Consider the following 21305-nt stretch of genomic DNA (forward strand, 5'->3'; position numbering starts at 1 on the left):
AGGTTGTGGGCCAGTTCCGCCAGGTTCTAGTCAACCTCTCTCATATGGCACTGATCTCAACAACCCCGATGCCTCCTCCAATCTCCAACTCCAGGCCGCAATCTGCTTAGTCAGTGCACCAGGGCCTGCGGGGCAGGGGGTAACAGCAGGGCAGACAAGCACCCCCGAATACAGTGTGGACCTCTATGGACGCAGTCCAACACTGGCGCAAATCGGTGTGGGTACGCGAGCCGCTCCAAAGACCTCGGGGCTTGGGTGGTCCGCCGCCGCTGCACTCCTGGCCGGTCAGCGGGTACCCGAGGCCGGTGATCAGTGTGGCCTAAAGCGCCAGGCAGGCCCAGGGCCCCTGCTGTATGATGCTGTAAGAAGCAGCGTCCACTGCGACGTCCTCAGGTCACCGTCCAGACCTCCAGGGCCCCTCCGCTAGCCACACAGGTGGAGAAGAGGCCGGTGAGGCGGCCGGAGAGGAAAGAAGCTGACCTCGGTGTCCCGTTCACCGGGCACCGCGTTGTCGGGCCGTACACACGTGGGCGGCCGGGTTCGTCTCTCCGTTCCTCCCGTCTCCGTCACCGCTAGGAGTCAAAATGCAGGCTCAGGCAAATCAGCGGGTGCCCCAAGGGTTCACAGGGCCTATCCCACTCTAATCGGGCCTCTAGGGAGCCGTGCTGTGCTGTCTCGGGCGGGCGGGCGACAGGCAGGAGCCTGAAAACGAGCGTCCTACCTCGCCGCCATCTTGACCATGCCCTCCTCAGATGTAATTTTAATTAAAAAAATCAAATGCAGTTCTCACAATTAAAACTGCCTCACATACACACAGTGTACAGCCGATAGATCAGTCTCATACAGTCATCCACGGTTTAGATACACAATTCAATAGAGCTTATTTAGTGTACAATTTCATGACTCAGTACAAACAGTGTCAGTCTTATATTGTATCCCATTGCTTAAGTCTCTAAAAGGCACACAGATTCTCCCATGCATAGATGTAGGTCAAGACGTCTTACAAACCGACACGTACAATCTCACAAAGTTGCACAAAGCTATGCAATACAGTCAGTCAAAGCCTTACAATATCAGATGATGTCAGTTTATCACAGTCACACAGAATCTCATGTTTATGTGTGCAATGTTTTACATATGCTTACTGGTTGCGCTCCAGCTCACAAGATCTGTATTTCTCGCTCAGAGTCCCTTCTTCTTCCTTATGGATTTTAATTTTATGCTCCAGTCTCTGCTCCCGGCTCACCAAAGACTCTATCTGTTTCAGTAAATCCTAAAAACACAGAATGAGGAGATCAAAGGCACACAAATTAGCACAATGTGGCCCACTGAGCAGAACTGCACCTGATGTTTGGCCAATAATGAATTAGAATACCTTACATTACATTACTCTCCAATACGCAGGACCACATATTTCATCTGGTAAATACTTAAGAATATTATCCCATATTGAAAAGAACATATAAACATTAATCAGAAGTGTAAAATTTCCCTGAGATATCCCCATTGAGCTGAGTCACCTACCGGCCCATGGTACAGTGGGTTTCCACACAATATGCTCCTCAAAATCTCTGTGGTCAGAAAAACTGAGCAAGAAGTGTGCACTGTTAGACTTACATGAGTGTGTTAGATGTTCAACAAGTCAAAGTCACTTTATATGAGCACACACACAAAACCATTAGCTAAATAAAATAAAGCCATGGTACAGGTTTCCCCAAAACATGCTCACAACAGGACTGTGATTCTTCTTAGTTTAGTCTTCTGATGCAAGGGAGGAAGGAATAACAGACTGACAGGCTGGGAATGTTTATTTCTTTCAAATAAGAAAATAGGAAACATTGTGAAATCTTTTTGAAACACCAATATGTGAGAAAAGCTGCCCATACTTTGTTGAACTAGAAGCACTCCAATTGCAGTATGGACCACAACAGAGTGCAAGACCACAGGACACCCCTTTCTTGTGCTACATTCTTAGTTCCAAATGATTTCGACCTGGAAGTTTGTAAAACTGAAGACGAGGATGAACCAGTGAGAAAATGACAGTATTAGTGAGAGGGAGCCATAAGACTTCAGTGAGAGTAGCCTTTTCCATGCTTCAATGTCATACATGCATTTCAAGCCTATACCATCTGATAACCTGACTATTGGGAGCGAGCAGACGGTTGTGCAGAATAGCCTGGTTGAATTACATTTGGCCCGAATTAGAAAGTTTTGAAGCAGAATACATTTGCCCATGTGGCTGGCATGCATCCTCCTCAGGAAGGATACGGTTTGGAAAATCTACAGTTGCTGCAATGGATGTGGTAGAATGTGCACAAACCAATAGGCAACCCTTGGAGTATGCATCTGCAGGATACAAGAAATGATCCAGTGATGGATGCCTGGTATCAGGCACAATAATCACAAAAGGTAATGGGAAAATTTAAGGAGGAAGCACTCAATGGCAAAGTCAAGGTGGTAGTTCTAAGCACTTCTTACAGCCACACTATGGAAATGTGTTTATGTCAAATACAAACCTAAAAGAATGAATCCTAGTTAAAGTGGTGATCTGAAACAAACTTAGGCATAATGGGTGAATGTAAAGAGTACCTCAACATCGTTATTAAACAAAATGTGTTAGAATCAGAGTCCTAAAAATTATGTAGTTCATAGACTCTCCTGAAAAAAAGTAATTAAATGTGAAAATACGCTTTAAATATAACATCTTTGAATTATAGCGAACTGTGGTTTCAAAAAGTGGCCATGTCAAATTGAACAAAACAATAAGATGATGTCTCTGCCATCTAGTTCCCTTACAAGAAGCACCACATGTTACAATATTTTAGGACTAATGGCATCTTTTGTAGGCTATAAGGCTAAGCAGCTATGATGCACGGTGGCCAGAAGAACCCATCGACATGTGGTAAAGACTGCATGGAAGCAGTATTTTTAGCCATCTACAGATTTCGAAGAAACAGTCGACTTTATTGATAATATGTGGAGATGACATTTCAAAGCAATTAACCCTAATGTGGCAGCTTCCAATAAAGGAAAATGCTACTTACCAGTATGCATCTGTCCTTGGCATGTAGAGCTGCAGAATCCTACATTTAGCAATAGATCGCCACCTGGTGTTGGGCTCGGATGATTGCAGGTTGTTGTCTTCTTGGAAGAAGTCTTTTGTAGTCACGAGATAGGTGACTCCTCCCTTGGACAATACTGCGCATGGTCATCGACTCCATCCTCAGTTTGTTTTTCGCCACGATGGGAAATGATGGAGTTAGTAGAAGTAAAGAGAAAGGATGTCCATGCGTGTGCATCTAAGTAAGATGAGTAATGAAATGGATACAAGTCCCGGGGAGGAGGGAGGGCATGTAGGATTCTGCAGCTCTACATGCCAATAACAGATGCATACTGTTAAGTAGCATTTTCCGTTCGAGGCATATGAGCTGCAGATCTTACATTTAGCAACGATTGTGAAGCAGTGTCTCCCCTAGCGGTGGTCGCTTGTATCCGTTGCAGCATACTGAAAGAGTGTTTTAAGGACAGTTTGGCCTACTGCAGCTTGCTGCTTGGCTTGCACATCAACACAATAGTGTTTAGTGAAGGTGTGTATTGTAGACCATGTTGCTGCCTTGCATATATCCTCTAATGGTATGTTTCCTAAGAAAGCCATAGAGGCTCCTAGTTTGCTAGTGGAGTGTGCTCTAGGAGGAACTGTTAGTTTACGTTTAGCTTTGTGATAGCATATTTGAATACACTTTACAATCCATCTAGCAATACCTCCTTAAGAGATAGGATTGCCTTTGTGTGGGGGGAAGAAAGATACAAATAGTTGTTTTGTTTTTCTGAAGGATTTAGTCCTGTCTGTGTAATATAGTAGAGCTCTTCTAACATCTAAGGTGTGCAAAGCTCTTTCTGCAACTGAGTCCGGTTTTTGAAAAAACACTGGTAACTCTACTGATTGGTTTAGGTGAAAAGGAGCAATCACTTTTGGTAGGAATTTTGGATTGTGTCTAAGAACCACTTTGTTAGGATGTATTTGAAAAAATGGTTCTTCTATTGTAAATGCTTGGATTTCACTAACTCTTCTGAGAGAGGTAATGCCAACAAGGAAAGCAGTTTTCCATGTTATAAATTGCAGTTCACATTTATGTAACCGCTCAAAAGGGGGTCCCATGAGTCTTGTAAGGACCACATTTAGGTTCCATACTGGAGCAGGTGGTAACCTGGGTGGGATTATTCTTTTTAATCCTTCCATAAATTCTTTTATTGCAGGTACTCTAAATAGAGATAGATGTTGTCTATTATGTAAATACGCTTCAATAGCTGCTAGATGCAGGCGTATGGAAGAGTAAGCCAAATTGGATCTTTGTAAATGTAGAAGGTAGCAAATGATATTTTGGATGGAAACATCCAAAGGGTCAATGTGATTGTTGTTACAATATATTGCAAATCGTTTCCACTTACCAGCATAGCATGCTCTGGTAGTGGGTCTTCTAGCTTCTTTAATTATATTCATGCAGTCTGGTGGTAAGTTTAAGTAACCAAACTCTAGGACTTCAGGAGCCAGATCGGCAAATTCAGTTGGCTTGGTTCTGGGTGTCTTATTTCTTCATGGTTCTGTGTTAACAGGGATGGCGTGAGCCGTAATTTCTGATGTGGAACTAATGAGAGATCTAGTAGAGTGGTGAACCACGGTTGGCGTGCCATGTGGGTGCCACTAGTATCAGTTTGAGGGACTGTTGTCTGAGCTTGCATACTACTAGTGGAATGAGTGGGAGAGGCAGAAAAGCGTACGCAAATCTGCCTCACCAATTCATCCATATTGCATTCCCCTCCGACCGTGGGTGTGGAAACCTGGCGGCGAAGGTTGGGCATTTTGAGTTCTCGTGGTTGGCAAACAGGTCTATTTGTGGATGCCCCCATGTTAGACCCATCTGCTTCTGAGAGTCCCCTGACCACTATATTTCTTTTGTTCCCCTGTACCTCCCAAAATTTGTCGCTTTTCTTTGTCTACCAGGACCTTTTGTGTGCTGTTTCATGGGGCTAGATGTTCCTGGACGCCCAGTTGTTCACAAGGTTTGTGGCACCTATTTACAAGGAACCTGTGACATTATAGACTGGGATTGGCAACCTGTATGAATGACCTCAAAATGGTGGCCATCCATTTACCTCATGTGAGTGACTCCCCTTGGAGCCTCCATGAACTTTGACCTTTCAAGGTTTTGGCGCTCTTTTACTTGGCGCGCATTCCTGACAGGAATTACTTTATTTCCCTCAGGTACACAAAATGGCTGCTCTAGAACCCCAGTATGGTGGCTGTTAGAGACCCAAATACCCCAGAAGTGCCATGTCATTGGCCTAGCCCAAAGAAGGTTCTAGAACCTACTGGCACGAGCCAGCACCTCAGGGCACTGGCTATATAAGGTCCAGTCCCTGGCGGCCATTTTAGATGACCTGAAGACTAGATAGGATAATGATGTTCCAGATCTAGGTAAAGAAGGAGATTCCAGACTTGACACCAGATTGACACCTGCCCTGTTGACCCCCTGAGGCAGCTGGTAGCGCGGGCAGTAGAGCAAGCAAGAGTCACTGGCGTGGATCTTGACTGGCGTTCCAGTCAGCCGTGTGTGCGGTGACCTCGCGCCTACAGCGCCTGCCCAGCGAGTTCATCGTCACCCCCAAAAGACTGTGGCTGTTTTCGTGTGCCTTCCCCGCCCCCCCACCCCCGGTGGTGAATCACGACCGACTTGGGTCGCGAGGCGAGAGAAAGTTCGCCGCGACCGCGAGCGTCCTCTGTGCCCCTTGTGTCACCGAAGCCTCCAGCGAGGAGCTCGGACGTCTCCGAGCTCCACAGGCGTAGAGTGCTTCCTGCGCAGATTGAGGTGAGGTGGTGCGCCGGGGCGGGGAAAGGCCGGCCTTCGTTGGGTGGGACTACTGTCTCTGCCCCTCCCCAGTGAACCGGCGGCTGTAGCTGTGGGCGGGAACCATCCCCGTTTGAGGAAGTCGGAGGGAGGTCCGTGGAGCCCCTGAGAACCCGTCGCTGGCGAGAGAAGTGCTGAACCCGACTGAATCGCTTTTCGATTGCAGCCGATGTGAGGTGGGCCCGTCTCCTCAGGTGGGAAGCGCTGTTAAAAAGGAACTGTGACCCAGCATTTACTTGACTGAGCGCGAAGATTGTGTGACCTCTTCGGCAGCCCCGTTCGTCAGTCTAAAGACTTTGAACTGGTGCCGCCTGAGTGCTAGCGGTAACAAAGCCCCTAGGCGCGCTTAGACCCCACCGGCAAACAGAGAACTCAACCCGGTGGCAGCCGAGTGTAAACGAAGTGCTCACTGTTTTTCCTTGCTTTGTAGATATATGCGCTTATCCCCCGAGTGATTCTCAAAGAGTCCCAACACCCTCTTGTGCCCAGAGAAACCTGTATTCGTTAGCAGTGAAGTCTTCATAAACTGTAAGAGTAATCTTTCTATCCTGAAACGTATTGCAAGTCAATGTTCCTGACATATTTAATTGGTGGCAGCGATACCAGAATGAACATGTGTTTGTTTATTTAAATGAACCAGTATTTATTCTGCTGAACAAAAGTGATATTTATTCTATTTATTGATGATATTTATTCCTGATATTTACTCTATTTATTGATGATATTTATTCCTGATATTTATTCTATTTATTGATGATATTTATTCCTGATATATTTACTGTATTCAACCCGAAATCAAAACCCAGCAAATTGTGGCCAAAAGAAATATGTATGTACTTTCCTAACTGATCCCCATTCAAACAGAGAACTTTTTACATAAAGGAATCTTATTTTTCTACAACAGTGGTGTGGTGTCCTTCTTTCTGGTGGTTGTTCAAGGAGATATTATTGGGTCAAAGCCGGCTTAACACGACAACCTTCACTTGCCTTGACACTTGAGCCAAGCTACCCCCTTTGTGCTGGGCTTGCCGATCGCAGGTCCAACACCCCACATTTGAAAAAATGGTTGAAGTACTTGTGGGTGCAACTCCCATTCGTGAATCTGGTGTGATTGACGACTTAACAGATCTGCTATCTGGTTGCGGATCCCTGGAAGGTGTTCTACTGTCAGATGTATGTTTTGAGGGATGGCCCATCTCCAAATGTTCTGTGCAAGTTGGGACAGTTGCAGAGAGTGTGCCCCCCCTGTTTTTGTAAATAGTACATGGCTGTCATATTGTCTGTTCGGACTAGGACAGCTTTGTTTTGGATTTGTACTTGAAAGGGTTTGAGTGCTAGGAAAATTGCTAGCAGCTCTAAGTGGTTGATGTGGAACTGTTTCTGTTGATTGTTCCACTGACCTTGTATGGTATAATGCAGGAGATGGGCTCCCCATCCTGTGAGGGATGCATCTGTCGTGAGCACTATTTATGCAACAGGTTCTAGGAACGGACGTCCCTTTGTTACATTTTTGGTGTTCCACCATTGCAGAGAGCGATATGTACGGCTGTCCACCAACACCAGGTCTGTGAGCTGACCTTGAGCCTGATTCCACTGTTGTGCTAGACATTCTTGTAGTGGGCGCATTTGCAGTCTTGCGTGGGGAACTATGAAGATGCAAGATGCCATCATCCCTATTAGTTTCATGAACACTCTGGCTTGTAGAGAGTGCTGGCATTGAAAAAAGGAGACTAAGTTCTGAATAACCCTGGGCGTAGTGGGCGTAGTGGGGCTTCGCGGAGCTACGTGAAGTGGGCGAGAAACTACGCCCACCTCCGCACTCCGCGTAGCCCCACTACGCACCGCAGGCCTCCCTCCCGCCCTCCCTAAATACTTTAAATTAAAAGTGTAAAATAATTAAAAGGCACTTACCTTGTCCGCCGCGTCCCCGTGGCTCACTATCTTCATTGCTGCCGTCTTGTTTACTAATGCGCATGAGCGGGCGGCCGCGCATGCGCATTTTTTCGTGAGAAATGCGCATACGCGGCCGCCCGCGCATGCGCATTAGTACACAAGACGGCAGAATGAAGATAGCGAGCCCCGGGGACGCGGCGGGCAGCGGCGGGCAAGGTAAGCGCCTTTTAATTATTTTACACTTTTAACTTAAAGTATTTAGGGAGGGCGGGAGGGAGGCGGGTGGCGGCCAGCTACGCTCCGTCTGCGGAGCGTGCGTAGTGCCGCCTGGCTACGCCCGCTACGCAAAATGCGGAGTAGACGGCACTACGCACACTCCGTGCACGGAGCGTAGCTGGCCGCCCACCCCTAGTTCTGAATACTTTGAATCCTGGCTCGACTGGGATACGCTAGAGCTACTGATGTGTTTATAGTAGCTTCTAGATATTGATGAAGGTGCAAAGGCTCTAGGTGCGACTTGGTGTAGTTTATCGTAAACCCTAAGTTGTGCAGTGTTTGAATTGTTGGTTTTGTGTGTTGTGCACACTGGTTGTACGATCTTGCTTTTATGAGCCAGTCGTCTAGATAGGGGAAGACATATATTTGTTGTCTTCTGAGATGTGCTGCCACTACTGCTAAGCACTTTGTAAACACTTGTGGTGCTGTTGTAACCCCGAATGGAAGGACTTTGAACCGATAGTGTTGTCCTTGTATGACAAACCTTAAATACTTCCTGTGTGCAGGATGTATTGGAATGTGAAAATAGGCGTCTTTTAGGTCTAGTGTGGACAGAAAATCTCCCTGTTGTAGTAATGGGAGTACCTGTTGTAGTGGTTGAGCGGCCTGAGGTCGAGAATTGGTCTTAAGGTTCCGTCCTTTTTTGGAATTAGGAAGTACAGGGAGTAGACTCCTGTTCCTTGTTCTTCTAATGGGACTACTTGAATAGCATCTTTTTGTCGAAGTGCTAGAACTTCCTGTTGAAGCAGAGTTATGTGTTCTGCAGACATTGGACGCTGCCTGGGTGGTATGTTTGGGGGGGTTGATGTGAGTTCTGGGCAGTAGCCATGTTGGATAATTTGTCTTACCCACCTGTCTGTTGTGATGAAGTTCCAGACAGGTAGGAACTGTGAAAGTCTGCCCCCCACAGGAGTGGAATGCTGTAGGGGAGGCAGAGGGAAGTCACTGTTTAGGAGTGGAAGAGGAGCGGTTGTTGTTACTACCTCTACCTCTTCCCTTGTTGTTATTGCCTCTGTATCCTCCTCTAAAAAATCCTCTATTAGAGGAGGTCTGCGTGTGTGTCTTAAAAGATGATGTTGTGTCTGCGCCGGTTTGCTTGGAGCCTCTCTAAGAGGAGCGGCGAAAAGAACCTCTAGTTTGGGTGGATTGTAATGCACCCATAGACTTAGCGGTGTCTGTGTCCTTCTTCATCTTTTCTAATGTATTATCAACCTCCGGCCCGAACAATTGGTTCTGATTAAAGGGCTGGTTTAGGATGGTAGTTTGTACCTCTGGTTTAAAACTCGAGATGCGTAACCATGCGTGATGCCTGAGAATAACACTAGTGTTCACTGCTCTGGATGCTGTGTCAGCTACATCTAGTGCACATTTAATTGAGGCATTTGAAATTAATTTGCCTTCTTGTAAAAGTTCTGCTGCCAGATCCTTGTGTTGATCTGGTAGGTGTTCCATTAACTTTTCTAGTTGATCATAATGAGCCCTGTTGTAGAGTGAGAGTATGTATTGGCATTTATATAGCGCACTACTTACCCGTAGGGTCCCAAGGCGCTTCGACCGCTGCGAAACCCTTCCTGGCTTCCCTGAGAGATGGTCCCTTAATGGGTATCTCCAGGGTGAGACCAGGCATCCCCAGCGGTCTGGTGGGGCCGTTAGTGAAGTTGAGGCAAGCTAATGCCCAGAGTTGCCGAGTGTGAAAGAGTAAAGCCTGTGTGTTTGCCATGCGCCATATGTTTGTTGCTTGTGCAGCAATTCGTTTCCCTGACGCGTCAATAATTTTGGACTCTTTGTCAGGTGGGGGTGTGTCCCCAGAAGTTTGCGAATTGGCCCTTTGGCATGCATTAGACAGACCCTCTAGGATATCGCGATTTCGCGATTTGCAGCGAAATCGGCCCTTTTGTAAAAATGCAGCGATTTTTGCAAAAGTGCCCGTGAAATCGGCACTTTTGTAGAAATCGCGGCATTTTTACAAAAGCCGCTATATCCTGGGAGGTCTGACTGTGGTTACAGACAGACAGAGAAAGAAACGTCACGTTGTAACATCAAAAAAAACCTCTTTCCACGTGCACAGAAGACACATACCGTATGCTCCTGTGATCAATAACCCCCACCCCCAGCCAGCCGATCGGAGTGAGGGGGGCAAGAGAAGCTGCAGGCAGATGCTGGGCAGAATTAGAATAACATAACATAACAATTAGCAAGTCAAAGGCTGCTGGCGCCACCGGGACAGCGCAGACAGCGGCTGACACTCAATTATCACCGGCCCCACTTCTCCCCTCGCCCAGCTCGGCCCGGCCTGATCTATATCGGGCCCCGGGCGATCCTCTCACGATATGCTAATACTGGCATTAGAGCACCGCTCCGGCCCATCAAAGGGTGCCGGGCTCCAGGCCTCGGCCCGGCGCATTTCAAAGCACCCCACCCCCATCGAATGAGTGTCAGACATTGTGCATCAACCTGGAAACGCTCAGGTCGGCCATCCGTCTCAGTCCTGTCCATCGCCCCGTGCGAGGCTTCCTTTACATGTAAGCGTTTTCAATAGAAAATTGCCCCAGACTGACTTCACAGACTGCTGAAAGGCCACAAGAACAGCTTTTTCCAGCCTTTGTCACAGGAGCACTGAGTCCCCCAAACCGCGCTGCAACAATTTGTGCAGTCCTCCTAGGAACAAAACAGCTGCTAAGTCGCCTCATCATGGCACGATTGAGCTCCATCAGCGTTTTGCATGTCGGGATTCTGAGCTCATCCTTTTATTTAAAAAAAACTACAAGTCCCAGAATTCCTTTTCTTGAACTCTTAAGAGTCAGGGCTAACCGAACATGTAAAAAAATAATTTCTTGAAAAAAACGCATCTTGTGCAGTTAATTCTGTCATTTTTCGTCTTCCAAAAATTCCCAATATATGCAAGTAGGAGTTCAGGAGGTTTTAACAAAAAGTAACCCCTAAACCAGAGCTTTACCACTACATTGTGGACATTCATTTCGTGTAACTGTCAAGCTGTAGGAAAAGGGAATTACTTAAACCCACAATCAAGAGTGTTTCTATGGAGGAATGCTTACATTAGTATACATACACAGCTTCATGTTGTTAAATAACAAAAAAAACGAAGATATCTGTTTTTGTTGTAGGAAAAATGGCCAAATAAAATGCCGCAAAATTGCCGCTAAATTTCCATATTTGTGCCGCTAAATTTCCATTTTTGTGCCGCTAAATTTGCTAATCTATGCCGCTATATCCTGGGGGGTCTGATTAGACACACCCAAGGAGTCTAATGGCAGATGCCCCTTAATGTATACTGGATCAGCTGGTGCTGACCTATACTTTTTCTCTATTCTAGGATTTAACACCCTACACCTTTACTGGATCTTTAAAAATCTCTGGAGCATGTTTAATGACTCCCCTAATCATTGGAAATATTTGTGTAGACCTTTGTGACTGTTCGAAAGTGTCTAACAAGAAGTCCTCCTCAATGACATCAGAGTGCATGGGAACCCCATGGTAAAGTGCAGCTCTGTTTAACAAATGATTAAAACCAATACTGTCCTCTGTAGGGGAAGGTTTTGTTGGGTAGTACTGAGGCACAGGGATGTCTGGTGCATTATGTGGTGCAAAATTATATGCATCCTCATCATCCTTAGGGTAATCTGTGTCAACATCCTCATCTAAAGGGTATGTATGTGGCTCTGGAACATCATCCCCCCCACCCAAATCATAATCCTCATCAGTGTGGTGTGATGGTGCAGGAGAGTGAATAGGAGAAGTTATAGGTTCTATATATGGAGTAACAGGAGAGGAAGAAGGTGAAGGAGAGTAAGGGTGCATTGGAGAAGTTGCACAGTCCTTTTTGGCAGGAACCACAGGTGTAAGTGGTGTGTCTGCTGGTCTCTTCTTACAAGGGATTGCTTCCACATGTCCAGTTTTTGGATTAATATGGACTTTTTTCTGTCTAGGATCTGGTCTAAACAGTTCTTCCTCTTCTATAATCTTCTTCTGCGTTGATTTTTTCGGAGCCGATAGAGGTTGTTTAGTGCTTTTTGCCTTATGAGGAGTAGCTGAGTCTTTTGGCAATGTTTTCGGTGCCGAATGTTGTTTAGCCTTATCTGGGGTCTTCGGTACCGATATTAGAGGTTTCGGCGTGGAGACAGGTTTTGCTGGGCCTGTGGCTCCGGAAACTGGCTTCCCCTCTTTGTTTTTTGAACCAGAAGATTTCGGAGTCGAAGGTTTCGGGTTTGGTACAGTTTTTGGCTTCGGTACCGATGGTACGGGTGCCGAAGTGTCTTTGTGCGCCGACGGGTGTTTTAACTTCGGTGCCGACGAGTCCTTCGGCGTTGAAGGATGTTTTGGTGCCAATGGAGGAGGTGTAACTGGCACATGGTGTTTCTTCGGTGCCGAGACACCGGAAGGCGTATTTTTTTTCCTCGAGCCGAGCCCGAAGGCGGTGCGTTAGAGGGTAAATGTCGGTCTCGACTGGGCACCATGGGCGGAGTGCTGACTGTTGCCTTCTGTTTGGTTAATGTCTGTCGTGCAGGGGCAGATGTACTCACGGGTTGTCGAGACGGGATCTAATCATCCGAATCCTCTGCCCCCGATATTATCTGGAGATCAGGCGAGTCCTCCTCTACGCCGAGTGGAGCCTCGTCCTCGGAGATATCTTCGATTGGATAATCGTCCTCGGAGACGTCTTCTTCGACGATCTCCTCTTCAAAGATGGCCTCCGGTGCTGGTGCTGATCTCCTCATTTCGTGTCGACGGGCCCACCGATCTTGAATGGTCTTCTTCGATCGGAAGGAGGCACAGGATATGCAGGTCGACTCGTCGTGTTCTGGCGAGAGACAGAGGTTGCAAACCTCGTGATGGTCACTATGAGGGAATTTTGCTCGACATACCGGGCATCTCTTGAATGGAGTTCTGTCCATGAGGCATAGGCCGCACGGCGCCGAAGGGCCCAATCGCCCGCGTCGACGCACCGGAATGTAGCTGGTGATGTCGAAAGTCTATTCGATGACGAAACAAGTTTGTTTGAAGTCTCTCGCTTCAAAAAAGCAGAAAAAGTCTTTTTCCAGCCGGAGCGGAAAACTTTCATCCGAACCCAGTGGCAGAAAAAAACAATCTGAGGATGGAGTTGATGACCATGCGCAGTATTGTCCAAGGGAGGAGTCACCTATCTCGTGACTACAAAAGACTTCTTCCAAGAAGACAACAACCTGCAATCATCTGAGCCCAACACCAGGTGGCGATCTATTGCTAAATGTAGGATCTGCAGCTCATATGCCTCAAACATACTTTTTCAATTGTTCATTGGGAAATTAAAAAAAATGGTCATTCACATTTTTTAATTTAGACTTTAATGTCTTCTATGGATAATGTTACTTACCCAGTAAGCAACTGTTTTTGTAATGCAGAGCAGTAGATTCACATGCTTTGCATACTCCTGCCATCTAGTGTTGGGTCCGGATGTTTAAAATTTGTTTTTCTTTGAAGAAGTCTTTCCAGTCATGAGGTAGGTGACTCTTCCTTTCGGCAATAGTGCGCATGGGCATCGACTCCATTGTTAGATTGTTTTACCGCAGAGGGTGAGAATGGATTTAGTAAAGGTAGAATAGAGATGTCCATGCGTATGTATGTATGTAAAGTAAGAAAACTCCAACAGGAATAAATACCCGGGGTGGTGTGTGGGTGCATGTGAATCTACAGCGCTACATGTTAAGAACAGATGCTTATTGGGTAAGTAACATTATCCGTTCGAGGCATGTGAGCTGTAGATCACATGCTTTGTATAGATTATACAGCAGTAAACTCCCAAAGTGGTTTCTAACCTGTAGCTGTTGCAGTTGTTTGAAAAAGTATTTTAAGTACTGCCTGGCCTCCATTAGCTTGTTGCCTCACCAACACATCTATACAATAGTGTTTGGTGAATGTGTACGGTGTAGACCATGTTGCTGCCTTACAGATAGCAGCTAGGGGAATATTCCCTAAGAAGGCCATAGTAGCCCGTATTTTGCAGGTGGAATGCGCTCTAGGGGTATTGTCAAGGTTCTTTTCTCTTTCACCTAACATGTTTGGATGATCTAGATGTGGGATTGCCTTGTGTGGTGGCGAAAAAGCAACAAATAGCTGTTTTGTCTAACAAAAATCTTTTGTTCTTTCTACATAATATAGCAGAGCTCTTCTAACATCTAGTGTGTGTAAAGCACAATCTGCTACATAATCAGGTTGAGGAAAGAACACGGGTAACTCCACTGATTGATTGATGTGAAAAGCAGAAACCACTTTAGGAGGAAATTTGGGATTGGTTCGAAGAACCACTTTGTCAAGTTGAAAGAAAGGCTCTTGTATAGTTAGTACTCGGAGTACACCAACTCTCCTTAAGTAAGTGATTGCAATAAGAAAAACAACCTTCCATGAGAGAAATTGTAGTTGACACGTGTGCATTGGTTCAAAAAAGTGGACCCATCAGCCTTGTAAGGCCTATGTTCAAGTTCAAAATTGGTGCAAGTGGAGCTCTTGCTGGTGTTACTCTTTATAGTCCTTCCATTAAGGCCTTAATCACTGGTACTCTGAATAGAGATACGTGTCTTCTGTTTCATAAGTATGCACATACTGCTGCTAAATGCAATCGAATAGATGTTTAGGCTAATCCAGATTGCTGTAACTGTAAGAGATAACAGATGATGCTTTGCACTGAAGCATCAAGGGGATTGATATTGTTATTGTTACAGTATATAAAAAATAATTTTCACTTTGGTGCATAACATGCCCTAGTATTAGGTTACCTAGCCTCCTTTCGGATATTCATACAGTCTGGTGGTAATTGTAAATAACCAAATTCTATGATTTCAGGAGCCAAATTGCTAGGTTGAGTTCCTTGGGATTTGGATTCCTGATTTATCCATGGCTTTGAGTGAGGAGACTGGAGTCGTAATGCAGCTTTTGGTGTGGAACTACTTAGAGCTCTAGCAGGGTGGTGAACCAAGGTTGACGGGCCCATGTGAGACCTATGAGAATCAGTTTGAGGGACATTTGCCTGAGTTTCCGAACCACCAGCGGAAGGAATGTGAGAGGCGGAAAAGCGTAGGCAAATATCCCTGACCAGCTCCTCCATAGGTCATTGCCTATGGTGTGTGAACCTGGAGGCAAAGCTTGGGCATTTTGCATTTTGAGCTGTGGCGAACAGGTCTGTGTGAGGAAATCCCCATTCCTGAGAGTAGGGTAGAAGAATTTGAGGATGAAGTTCCCACTCGTGGATTTGCTGTCTCTGTCTGCTGAGAAGGTCTGCAATCTGATTGTTTACTCCTGGAAGATGTTCTGCTAGGAGATATATTTTGTGATGTATGGCCCATTTCCAAATGGATCGAGCTAGGCGGGACAGTTGGAGAGAGTATCTCCCCGTTTTTGTAAATAATGCATAGCTGTCACAAAGTCTGTGCGGACAAGGACAGTTTTGCCTATTAGATGACGTTGCAAGGCTTTGAGCGCTAGAAACACTGCTAGTAGCTCTAGGTGATTTATCTGGATGCTCTTGTACTTTAGACTCCACAATCCTTGTATTGTGTGAGTCCGTAGGTGAGCGCCCGAACCATTGAGCGATACTTCCTCTGTTAGCGCTGTCTGTGGAGCATGGTTGAGAAAAGGCTGCCTTCTGGATAAATGTTGTGGATTCCACCACTGCAGACAGCAATGGGCGCGCCCATCTACCAGCACTAGATCGGTCAACTGACCATGCAACTGATCCATTGACTTGTTAAGCATTCTTGAAGGGGACGCATGTAAAACCTTGCGTGGGGAACAATTATAATGCATGACGCCATCATCCCTAGCAGTTGCATGAATAATTTTGCTGGTAATGATGTGTTTTTTTTCAAAACAGATTTTATTGACAGATCATATACATAGTCACAGATCTCTGTACCCCAGAGGTATCTGCCAGGAATCAATAACGTCATACAGTGACACAATCCGTCGTTACTTTTGTGAGTGAAACAATAGGAGCAATCACATGAAACAAGTCCCCCCACCCATTCCCCCTAACCCCATCCCCAACAACCCCCCTCCTAACCCACCCAAACCCCTCCCCCCGCACGGCATTCGGTCGATCAAGCCATTTACACACATCCAATCAGTCATCGCACTCACTCATACGTCTGGATCCGGATCCTGCTCTATCGGGGGCTCTAGCCAAAGTCCCCTGTTGTCGGCCCACCTCTTCCATATCTTGTAGTGTTTGCCAGGGCATCCGCGAGCTAGAAATATGGGCCTCTCCATCCCCATACAGAAGTCTAGGCCTCTCTTCCATGCGAGAAGTGATGGGGGCCACGGATCCTTCCAAGCCCTAGCTATGTCGCGCTTGGCTATCGTTAAGCCCAGTAATAATAGATGTCTCTTGTACAAGTTGCCCCCCACTCCCTCCAACACATGTAATAAACCCAAACGCGGTGTGCGCGGAAGCACCCATCCGAGCGCCTCATCCAAACCACTCTGGACACCACGCCAGAATCCCTCTAAACGCTCACAACTCCACACCGTATGAAGGAACGTACCTTCCTCGATCCCACACCGAGTATACTCTGGGGATGCAATGAGTCCTGCCCTCCATAGCCTCTGTCGCGTGTAGTACACCCTGTGAAAGTATTTAAATTGAATCAGCCGAAGGCGAATCGAGATAGCAGCGCCCCGGGAACTTGCCAGCGCCTCATTCCAATCCTCTTCCTCCAGTAGCCCCACGTCCCCCTCCCATTTCTCCTTGAGGAAACACAAATCAGAGGAGCAATGTATGATCAGGGATTGATATATGCGAGAATTTTTTTTGGTATCCAACGCCCCCATGAAGACTCGGGCCTCCAGTGGGCTAAATTCAGGGAGTGAAGTCAGACCCTCCAGATCCGGAGTCAGAGCGTGGCGAAATTGCAAGTAGCGAAAAAATTGCGTACTGGGCATGTCAAACTCCACTCTCAACTCCTGAAACGATTTAAGCGTCGTCCCGGACATAACATCCCCCAGTCGAGAGATGCCGATAGCATCCCATCCCTCGAATCCTGCCAGGGAAGCAAGGCCCGGGAGGCAGCCATTGTGCCAGAGGTGAGTCTCCCCGGTCAAGGTGCGCCACCAACCCATCCGCCGCCAGACGTCAAAGACTACCTGTGTCACTACCGGCAAGGCCCTGCGCTCCTTTGGCGCGTGGAGCAGCGTGTGCAGAGTGTGTGGCTCCATAAGTAGTCTCTCCAGCGCGTAGGCAGGGTCTCCCATATCCCCATACCACCAGTCATTCAGGACGAGAAGATGGGACGCCTGGTAGTAGGAAAGCACGTCTGAGGTCGCCAGCCCCCCCTCCGTATGTGGATCGAAAACATGTACGCAGCGCCACCCTGATAGCGCCACCCTCCCAAAGGAACTGTCCCAGGACCGCGTGTATGCGCTTAAACCACAAGGGCGGGATCGGGTATTGATGGTTCTGCAATTGATATAGCTGCCTGGGCAGGGCTACCATCTTAAAGATGGCCGATCGGCCATGGATGGTCAACGGTATACAGGACAACACCTTAATGTCCGCCTGAGTTCGTTCCCAAACCGGCACTACATTGCGCTCCCACGCAACCGCTGGGATCTCAGTTAGAAACACCCCTAGATATTTAATTCCCCCTGCGGCCTGTTGAAGCTCTGCTGCCCAGTCTCCGACCGGCGGACCCCTCCCCAACACCCAGAGAGTGGATTTACGCAGATTCACGTGCAGGCCCGATGTCTCCCCGAAGATCTGTAGTATGCGCATGAGGCGGGGCCCGGACTTGTTAAGGTCCGTTAGGAAAAACAATACATCATCCGCATAAAGTGCGATGCGGTCGGACAAGTCACCTGTCCACTCAAAGCCCCTCATCTGCGCGTCGATGCGGACCCAGGCGGCCAGGGGTTCCATAGCCAGGGCAAATAAGTAGGGCGAGAGGGGGCAGCCCTGTCTGGTGCCCGTCTGAATGGGAAAGGTCGAGGATGCCACCCCCGCTACCCGGACCGAGGCCGTAAGGTTAGTATAGAGCAATTTCACATAGGACAGGAAAACCGGCCCTAAGTTCAGCCACGGCAGCAGGGAGAAGAGGTATGTCCAGCTGAGGGAGTCGAACGCCCTGTCCATGTCTGCCAAAAAAAGCGCCGCTTGCTCCCCAGAGGACCGAATCGCTGCAACAGCTACCTTAGCCCGCCTGAAATTGTGCCGCGTTGCCCGCTTGGGCGTAAAGCCGGCTTGGTCCGGGTGTACAAGATCGGAGATATATGGCAACAATCTATTGGCCGGAGCCTTAGCTAACACCTTGGCCTCTACGTTCAGTAAGGAAATTGGGCGATACGACGCGTATTGCTCACGGGGTCGGCCGGGTTTATGAAAGAGAACCACCTCAGCATGTCTCCAGTGCTGGGGCATGCAACCCAGTCCCCGTGCCTCCTCCACAACCGCTCTGTACTGGGTTCCTAACTGAAGATTAAATTTCTTAAAGAATTCACTAGGGAAGCCGTTGGGGCCAGGGGCCTTCCCCGTATTGAGTTCCCCCAGGGCAGTTCCCAGCTCTTCCTCAGTCAAAGGTTTATCCAGGATATCGCGGGCTTCATCTGATAGTGCTCGTGGCGGTAAATCCGCTATAAATTTGTCTATCAGATCCTCACTAATGCATTCATGCGGGGAGTATAGGTCCGCATAGTAGGCTGCAAAGCCATCCGAGAGCGACCTGGGATCGGTTATCAGGGCATCGGTCTCATCATGTATTCTCGGGGGAGTCTGGGTTTGGAACTGGCCCTTGCACAGCCTGTGCAACATCGTCCCAGATTTGTCCCCCCATTGGTACACCCTGCTCCGGGTCGCCAGCCACATCTGCCGCGCTTCATCGAGTAGCAATGAGGAAAAGGACTGTTGCGCTAGCAGTAGCTGCTCCAGCACCTGGTCTCCCCCACCCGAGCTACTACGCTGCTCTAAATCCCGTATGGCCACCTCCGCCTGATTAAGAGTCTCCCTGCGCTGTCTCTTGTCCGCCACACACCACGCTATATCTATGCCTCTCAACGTGGGCTTCATGGCTTCCCAGAGCGTCGTCTTAGTCGCCACCGTCCCAGTATTTTCGGCCAAATACTGCACTATGGCTCTCCTCATGTGAGCCTGGTAATCTCCAAGCTGTAGGTGCCACACTGACAGGCGCCAACGAAACTGTTGCCTCCTGTCCAACCTCAGAGTGACCGCCACCGGAGAATGGTCCGACAGCCCCCGTGGCAATATATCCGCGGCCTCCACCCTTCCCTGAGCTGCCCGGGGGACAAAGATGTAGTCCAGCCTGGAGAATGAATGATGCACTGCCGAAAAGGAAAGTGTATTCACGCTGTGTGCCATGCATGTGTCTCCATGTTTCTACCCATCCCAGGTTTCTGATCAGGTCATACAGTTTGGTATGCCCGGACACTACTGTCCCCCCCCCAGGTCTGTACCAGTCGCGCATCAAATCAATCATATCATTCCAGTCGCCCCCTATAACAGCCAACACATCTGGAATAGTCGCCCACACTGCCAAGATCTTTTCAACTAGGGACCACTGCAAGGGGGGTGGGGCGTACACACAACCAAACACTACATCTTCGTCTCCAAGTGTACCCTGAATAAAAATGTATCTACCTTGTGGGTCCTGCCAGTGAGTAGAGTGCACGTATGGGACTCTGCTGTGTACTAATATGGCCACGCCTCTGGACCCCCTGGCAAAACCTGCATGGAAATCCTGTCTATAACCAAAGCGCTGGAGGCATAGTGTTTTAGTCCCCAGAAGATGCGTTTCCTGCAGCATGACAGCATCCACCCCCGCCCTCTTAGCCTGTTTCAGGATCGCACCCCGCTTGATTTTGTCCAGCATCCCTCTCACATTCCAACTAATGACCCGAAGTGTGGCCCCAGGCCCAGCGGTCCCTCTATCCAGGCTTGACATCATAGTCCCTTCGCAGCCAACATACATGACGTATAACATCCGTGTGTGCTTCCAACCACCTACTCGATCGCATCCGAGCCATGCAGTCCCCCCCGTTTCCAACATCGACCAACTTCCCAAAACTCCCCCCCCCCCACCCCATACCTCAAGTAACGCTTAAGTATCTGTCGCGGTGCGGTATGGCTTCTGCCTCCAACATGAGACCCACCCCACCAATGGATCCCCATAACTGCAATCAACTCACCCAACACTCACTCCCTCCCTCCCACCCTTGCCTGAAAGGAACCCCCCGCCCACCCAAGTACTCCCCCCTCCATCCACCATCGCCCCTCATCTGCATCTTCAGCCTCACATAGGGCACAGGCATCTCGCTCTACCCCCACGCGCTCTCCCCAAAAGGAGGGAAGTAAGACAAATTGTCCGCAATTATGTCTCTGAGTGCCCTCACGTGCCCTTCTTCTGTCTCTCGGCCGCACCAGTCGCAGTCTCCGATGCTGTGCTTGACGCCGACCGCTGTCTGGATCGGGACCTCCAATTGCCCTTGATTCTGGAGGATCGCGTCTGTGTGTCATCGTGGAAAGAGTCTGAGTCCCGACCCGGGGGAGTGTGCGCCTTCACAGGTCTGATTTCATCTGTCCATCGGAACACTTCCTCCGGGGAATCAAAGAAGTGGGTATGAGATTGGAAGATAACTCTTAGGCGGGCTGGATAAAGAAGCGCATATTGTATTTTCAGATCTCGCAACCGTGCCACGGCCGCCGTGAAGGACTGGCGTTGCTGTTGTACTAGGCGGGTATAGTCCGGAAAGATCAGGATCATGTGATTTTTGTATTGCGGCGGTTCTTTCGCTCTGGCCTGTTTGAGGATCACATCTCTGTCATGATAATTGAGTAGTTTCGCAATCACCGGTCGCGGTCTCGCTCCCTCGGGCGGTTTTTGCACCAGGGCCCGGTCCGATCTTTCTATCACAAAACAACTGAAGAGGGCCTCTGGAGGAATCCAGCCCCAAAGCCACTGTGTCAGGAAGCCCTCCATGTCTCCCTTCTCGCAGCCCTCCGGCAGTCCTACAAAGCGGAGGTTGTTGCGCCTGGCGCGTCCTCCTGCGTTCTCCACCCGTGTGTGTGTGGATTCCAGTGCAGCCACTTTGCGTTTGAGGGTCACCACATTGTCCTCCACCCCAGAGATCCGAGTTTCGGCTTCCGTAATGCGGGAGACCGCGTTCCGCAGGTCCTGGCGAAGGGGCGTAACTTCTGATCCCACTGCTCCAATTTTGACATCCAACGCATGTCGG

General features: G+C 48.3%; 1 protein-coding gene across 4 annotated transcripts in view; it reads right to left on the reverse strand.

Moving 5' to 3' along the window:
* The window catches only part of CALCOCO2 (calcium binding and coiled-coil domain 2), a 428938-nt gene that overhangs the window by 158045 nt on the left and 249588 nt on the right, over positions 1–21305 (reverse strand). For all 4 annotated transcript variants that reach the window (XM_086924246.1, XM_086924247.1, XM_086924245.1 and 1 more), the window contains exon 7: positions 1146–1273. In XM_086924246.1, the coding sequence (XP_086780372.1) occupies positions 1146–1273 (128 nt within the window). The remainder of the gene's footprint in view (positions 1–1145; positions 1274–21305) is intronic.

This window comes from Lissotriton vulgaris, chromosome 5 (assembly GCF_964263255.1).
Source record: "Lissotriton vulgaris chromosome 5, aLisVul1.2, whole genome shotgun sequence".
NCBI classification, from domain to species: domain Eukaryota; kingdom Metazoa; phylum Chordata; class Amphibia; order Caudata; family Salamandridae; genus Lissotriton; species Lissotriton vulgaris.